The sequence below is a fragment of the Corvus brachyrhynchos genome, unplaced genomic scaffold (genome assembly GCF_000691975.1).
Source record: "Corvus brachyrhynchos isolate BGI_N302 unplaced genomic scaffold, ASM69197v1 scaffold555, whole genome shotgun sequence".
NCBI lineage: Eukaryota > Metazoa > Chordata > Aves > Passeriformes > Corvidae > Corvus > Corvus brachyrhynchos.
In genome coordinates this window covers 227,140-233,615 of record NW_008238357.1, presented here as the reverse complement: position 1 = coordinate 233,615, position 6,476 = coordinate 227,140, and the positions used below count along the sequence as shown (strand labels likewise).

At 47.7% G+C, this 6,476-nt stretch overlaps 1 protein-coding gene across 1 annotated transcript; it reads right to left on the bottom strand.

Annotated features, from left to right (window-relative positions):
* Nucleotides 1-413: 413 nt before the first annotated feature.
* On the bottom strand, nt 414-6,252 carry TIMM17A (translocase of inner mitochondrial membrane 17 homolog A (yeast)). Its single transcript, XM_017735529.1, has 5 exons — nt 6,125-6,252; nt 4,638-4,701; nt 3,765-3,893; nt 3,107-3,217; nt 414-1,069 (listed from the first exon to the last, which is right to left on the bottom strand). The coding sequence occupies exons 1-5, from the start codon at nt 6,182-6,184 to the stop codon at nt 999-1,001; spliced, it is 435 nt and encodes a 144-aa protein (XP_017591018.1). The 5' UTR covers nt 6,185-6,252; the 3' UTR covers nt 414-998.
* Between the last annotated feature and the right edge of the window lie 224 nt (nt 6,253-6,476).

The following is a 6,476-nucleotide window of genomic DNA, read 5'->3' as shown; positions in this document are numbered from 1 at the left end:
GGCAAAGCAAGAAGAGCCTTTACACACACACACAACACAAACACACAAAAGGCACTTTTGTGTGTAAGGGTTTGAAAATTACAAACCAGTGGTAACTCTGAGGGATGAGACACAAGCCCTGGTAGTCCTGGGGTGATTCTGGGAGGCAGGGGGGTGGAAGATGTCCCTTCTAAGGACACAGGAGATGATCAGGCTCTCACACGTGCATGCACACCTCACGCACCTCTAATCTACCCACGTGTCAACATTACTGTGAGCACTTCTGCTCCTTCCATCCTCTGCTTCCACTACACGGCTGACTTGGTTTCCTCCTCCCTGGGCAGAGGAAAAGCCAGGACTGGCTCAGATAACATTACTCAAGTCTTTCTGGATACTGTATCAGGAACTGCCAGCACACAATAGCATCGAGTTAATTAATGAGTTGCAACAGAAGACGCTGCTGGATGTTATTTTGTAACTGCTGTCAAGAAGGAAGGGGCCTCCACGGCTGCAGTTTAAGGACAAAACCGCAGAGCAGATGTGGTAACTCTGCTCAGGCCAGGATCCGAGATGAAAAGCAGGAGGCTGTGCTGGCAGCAGGTGCAATGCTTCCCCCTCCAGCCCCATAACCTAAATCCAACAGGGAAGAGGCTACCTTCCAGCTGTGTTCACTGCAGGTGCGACATCCCAGAGGAGACTCCAAGACTTTCACTCCAGTCTGTGTCCAAAGGATGACAAGACTCTCTTTGGTCCTTGTCTCAAACCTCCTTGTATTCTACCAGACATGTGTAACATTACAGCAACGGAATATATCAGGAATAAATAGATTTTCTTTTCTAAAAGTTCTCCTGAGCAGTTTGACATTAAGAAATGCTGCAGGTCCTCCTGGCATGGTGTGTAAGGGACAACCACTGGTGTTAAGTACAAACCCCCTCCGCATCCTCCAGGTGGGACCGCTCAGGAACAGGGAAGGAAGTGGAAGAGGAGGAGGAAGAGGAGGAGGCGGTGGCTGGGAACCATCACTGGTACTGTCGGTAGTCGCTGAACGGGGGTGGCTGGAGCTGGGATGGATCCTCTGACAACTGTGGGCCTGGAGCAGGGACAGGGGAAAAGGCAAATGAATTCCAAAAGACAAGAGTTTCTTCCTATTAACAGGATTCACAACTGGTTTGTTTATATAAATCCCTCTTAAAATTAATCATAAATCCCGGAATGGTTTTGGTTTCATAAAAAGTTTCAAAAATTGCATAGAATCCCAGACTGGCTTGGGCTGGAAGGGACCTTAAAGCTCATCCCATTCCCACCCCCTGCCATGGGGCAGGGACACCTTCCACTATCCAAGGTGGCTCCAAGCCCCATCCAACCTGGCCCCTCGGCGCTGCCCGGGACCCGGGGGCCAGCCACAGCTGCTCTGGGCACCCTGTGCCAGGGCCTCCCCACCCTCCCAGGGAACAATTCCTTCCCAGTATCCCATCTAACCCTGCCCTCTGGCAGTGGGAAGCCATTACCCCTTGTTCTGTGACTCCTGGCCCTTGTCCAAAGACCCTCTTCAGCTCTCTTTTAGGAAAAGTACACTGTGCAAGCTGCTCCGAAGACAAACCACTTCTCTCCAAGTTTCACAGAATCATGGAATTGTGGAATGATTTGAGTTGGAAGGGACCTTAAAGCTCATCTTGTTCCATCCCTTGCCATGGGCAGGGACACCTTGCACTAGACAAGGTTTTCTAGCACGGAAATGAACTAGAGCAGGGAGAGGGAAATCTTTCCAGTCACACAAAGCAGCTGGAAACTTGCACGTTAGTGCCCTTGAGGTGACCTTGGCCCCTCTAGAAAGGTTTAACCACGGTGACTTGCCCAACAATAAAGCAACCAGTGAAACGGAACAAGTGTGGAGTCAGCTTCCTGATCCACTGCCTGCTGCTGGAGGGAGCAACACAGCTGTGGTGGGACAATCCAGAGAGAATTAATCATCATGGACAGATGATACAGCTTCTCCAAGGCAGATGAATTTTAAAGCATCTTTAAAGAACAGAAATTGTCATCGTTTAGGTTGGATGAAGAATATTGGTGAACAAACCCAGGAGGATTCACTTGGGAAACAGTGACCTACTACTCATCCAACACTAGCAGTTTGTGTTCTTCCCAAAATAAGGTGGAGCATTTATCCTACAATGAAACGCTGGGAGAAGCTACCAGTGTTAAGCCTGAAGAGCAGAAGGCTCCAGGGAGACCTTAGAGACCCTTCCAGTGCCTAAAGGGGCTCCAGGAGAGCTGGAGAGGGACTTGGGACAGGGGCCTGGAATCACAGGACAAGGAGGAATGGCTTCCCACTGGCAGAGGGCAGGGTTAGATGGGATACTGGGAAGAAATTCTTCCCTGTGAGGGTGGGGAGGACCTGGCACAGTTTGCCCAAAGAAGCTGTGGCTGCCCCATGCCTGGAAGTTTCCAAGGTCAGGCTGGATGGGGCTTGGAGCAACCTGGGCTAGTGGAAACTGTTCCTGGCTATGGCAGGAGGTACAATGAGATGGGCTTTGAGGTCCCTGCCACCCCAAACCAGTCAGGGATTCTGTGACAGAGATATTTAGGATTTTCCACGGGAAGCATTCACACAACAGCTTCTGACTGAGTGAGAGCCCTGCTTGCATTTTACTTGGGAAAGAAGTCAGGGATGCAGATACTGAAGCAGTTTAGAAGAGAATCACCACCACGTTTTTTGGAAATCGGTGTATCTGTATCTCCCAGGTCTTTATCATCTCTTTTACCCCAGAGTTCCCCACACAGACCACGGCCTGCCAGAACCACCCCTCTTTTCCACAACTTGCTGCCTGCCATTCCCTCAAACCATTGTGCCCCACCCCTGAGTAAAACCCATCTGCCACCGTGTGCCAGGTGTGTGGCAGAAGCCAGGGACAGCAGGGACATCCCTGCTCTTAGCCATGCCACCTCCAGTCTCCCAGCAGGAAGCAGCTGGTGATAACCTCGTGTCATCAGCACCTGCAGCTCCTCCTTGGCTTTCCACAGCCTCAGGAGCTGGCAGGGCAGTGCAGATTCACTCTAGGATAAGAAGATGACTGCCAGGGGCACATCAGCAAAGCAAATCCTTGTGACACATCCTCTGGCTCCTTACCGTTTGGGAACTGTGTGGAGGCAAATCTTGTCAGCAGAATTCCTGCTCCTTCGATCAAGGCCAGGAGAATTCCTCCCATCGCAGCAGATCCGACCATGGCAACAGGGCCATCTGGGAATGAAAAGCACAAACCAATGTTTTTCATTTCTTTGCTACATGTCAGAATCTACTGAATCCTAGGATGGTTTGGGCTGGAAGAGACCTTAAAGATCATTTTGTTCCACCCCCTGCCATGGGCAGGGACACCTTCCACTGTCCCAGGCTGCTCCAAGCCCCACCCAACCTGGCCTTGACCACTGCCAGGGATCCAGGGGCAGCCCCAGCTGCTCTGGGCACCCTGTGCCAGGGCCTGCCCACCCTCTTCGTGCAGTCTTGATCTCTCCTAAAGCAGACTCAGAGCAGTAATTTTGCATCCATTAAGCTGCATTAAAGGATAATTACTGGGCAACTCCCTCCGCCCTCCCTTCAAGGAACACCAGGAACATTTGGGAGCCTGATTATTACTTTCCTAAGCAGAGGAGAAAAGCTTCAGATTATTTTTCAGCATCTGAGACAGCAAATTCCAATTTGGGTGCCACAGACTGTTGCTTTGCTATAACAATGAGAACTGTACATTTAGAGAGCACGAGGTTTTCAACTGATATCCCTAGTTTCTTACTTCTTGCAGCCAAAATGGCTCCAGTCAGGGCTCCGCTCGTGATGGAATTCCAGGGATCTTCCTTCCCTCTCATCCTGACCATACTGCAGTCAATCATGGAGAAGAGACCTCCCCAGACAGCAAAACTCCCTGTTCCAAATCAAACCAAAGCCACTTTGGAGAGAGCAGAGAAGCCAGTTGTGCTGCACAAGAGGTGCTGTGGCATTACTGTGCTCCCTTTCAGACATGAAGTAAATTCTAACTCATGAAGAACCAAATACAGGTTAAAATAAGTACAGGAAAATTTCCAACTTGTCATTATCCCCCTCTCCCCCCATTTTATATATCATCTCACTCATCTACAATTAACTACAGAAAGTTTATCAAACTGTGATTATAATGGAACTTTCATCCTAACAAAGTCAGATTAGCTAAGGGAACTTCCAGATGTATCCCTTTTTAATGTATTTTCTCACAGACAATGATGCAGAGTCATGTCACACCTCACACCACACCCAACCCTGCTCCTGGGGCCTCAGGAGCTCCTACAGCACATGCAGGGACACCCCCAAGTTCTATTTTTGATCCAAGCTGGATCACTTCTTGTAATGAGTTAGTTTTGTCTTAACCCCCTGCACACCATGAAGAGGCTCCAGGGAGCTCTGCTGTTCATGACCAGTTATTACTGCTGGCTTATCACTCCAAGAACACAGACTGTTTCCTCCCCAACCAAACTCATTTTGGATATATCAGAACTCTATTTACTCATTGCTTGGGCCAACAAACTTGCTGAGACCCAGCTCAGGTGTCAGTGCACCTCCACCATGTAACATTTCCAAACTCTGTTATCTGCCAACAGTCAATTCTGTGCAACAAAACCCCAAAATTCATTACCTCCCAGTTGTGGAGCTCTGGTTTTAATGGCTGTCAAACTGCCACGCAGCCGGTGGTTGACACCCTAAAATAAGAGAATTTAGTTAAAATAAAACAGTAAAATCTTACAGCCAAACTGAGTCTGCATTGCAAAAACCTGCCAAAGGTCCAACACCCTTCTGAGCCCCCTCAGCAGCTTGCGAGGAGCTGAGACAAAGTGTGCTTTACACCTGTTTCACTATTTATCACTCCCTTACAATATTCCTGTCAGGTACATATGGGAATTACAGTTACCAGGAAGGAAACAATTTGGGTTCACAGTCTGAGGGGCCCAGTGTGACTGAAGGAGGCATTACAGTAACATTTTAGCAGGATAAGCAGTGATTTTTCATATGTATCATTTTTTCTTCCTATCTGATGGGCAATCCCACTAGCTGTGCCACTTCAGTCATTCCTGCAGGTGGAATATACAGTCTTTGTAGCCAAGAGAAGCGAAGTCATGCTGAGCCTTCCAGAGTCCAATACTCAACATGTCACCCAGGACCTCACAGAACAATTACACATTTTCCCACACTTTAACACAGTTTAAAGAATATCCACCAAGTTTTATTTTTGTTACAATCACACAGAAGTGAGGATAGGTATATTTAGCAAGTCCAAAGCAATATTAAGAATCTAATTAAGCACACAGTCCTTTTCAAGTGAAGTGTCTGCAGGATCTGACTAGTTCGGAAAGTTAATTATTAAACCCACCTCAAACCAACAGCTAATTGTCAGAGTAACATCAAAAACACCTTTTATATGAAGTCAGAGAAATTTTAAAACAAATGTTCAAGTAGCAATTAGATCTTAATTTATCAAATGTCTCTGCAATGGGTTTATAGCCAAATTTTTGCAGCAGAAGTCCTGAAAGTGAAAACCAACTTGCATCAGCAAACCTTCACTGCCGTGTTTACTCACTCCTGCATTGAAACCAAACCTGAGCACTGAAAAACTGAGTTAATAAAAAGGGCAATGATTAAATAAGAGATTAATTAAAGAAAACTATACCTTTTAATATAAATCTGAAGGAGAAAAAGACTCTTTCATTGAGTCATTCCATGTTTCAAAAGAAAGGAAGAGGCCAGGAAAGGAAGGAGAGCCCAGGCTTCATGTCCCTCCATGCAGACAGAACCACAAGCAGGAGATCAGCCAAGGTGGATGTTTCCTGCTGCACTTCCCCATCCCAAGGGAAATGTTCATCACTTAGGGAGGAACAAGCTACCAGTATCCCACTGTGGCCACCAGAGCAAACGGGGAAGCAGCAATTTTATCCCAAAAAATGAAGGACCCCACAGATCTTGAGCCAGGACAGATTCTCATGGTCTGGATTAACGATGTACAGGTCTTTAATCAGCCCTGCTCCCTGCACAGGGATTTCTTCTCCTTGCCCTTCACTGCCACGCTCCCTGGGGAAGGACAGTGGAGGCAAGAGTGCAGTCCATGCACCTTCAGAGCATTTTACTCACCACTGGGGAATTTCGGAAGCCTTTGATAGCCTGGAAAATGCCCCCTCCTATGGCCCCCATGGTGAAGGCCCCTCCGCAGTCATCCACTATCCTCCAGGGACTGGAAAGAAAAATAGAGATGAAAATATTAAATCCCATCATGTTAAACCGTGTAAGTGACTGGGATGGATCCAGTACTTCAGCACTGGTGTAACTGGGGTGAAGATAGAGCCTGGTGGCTTTTCTGTTTCACATCCAGCTCACTGAGCAGGCAGCAACAAAGAAAACAAGAATATTACAGCAAAACAAACTCAACCTTTGCCAGAGTCTCCTGGCCCACTTCCCTGGAGTGGGAAGTAGCAATTATACAGAA

Coding starts and splice junctions, on each gene's coding strand:
- TIMM17A (XM_017735529.1), bottom strand. CDS start 6,184: ATGGGGGCCATAGGAGGGGGCATTTTCCAGGCTATCAAAGGCTTCCGA. Junction 4,702..6,124: donor GCTTCCGAAATTCCCCAGTG/GTGAGTAAAATG, acceptor CTCTTATTTTAG/GGTGTCAACCACCGGCTGCG. Junction 1,070..3,106: donor CTCCACACAGTTCCCAAACG/GTAAGGAGCCAG, acceptor TCCCTGCTCCAG/GCCCACAGTTGTCAGAGGAT.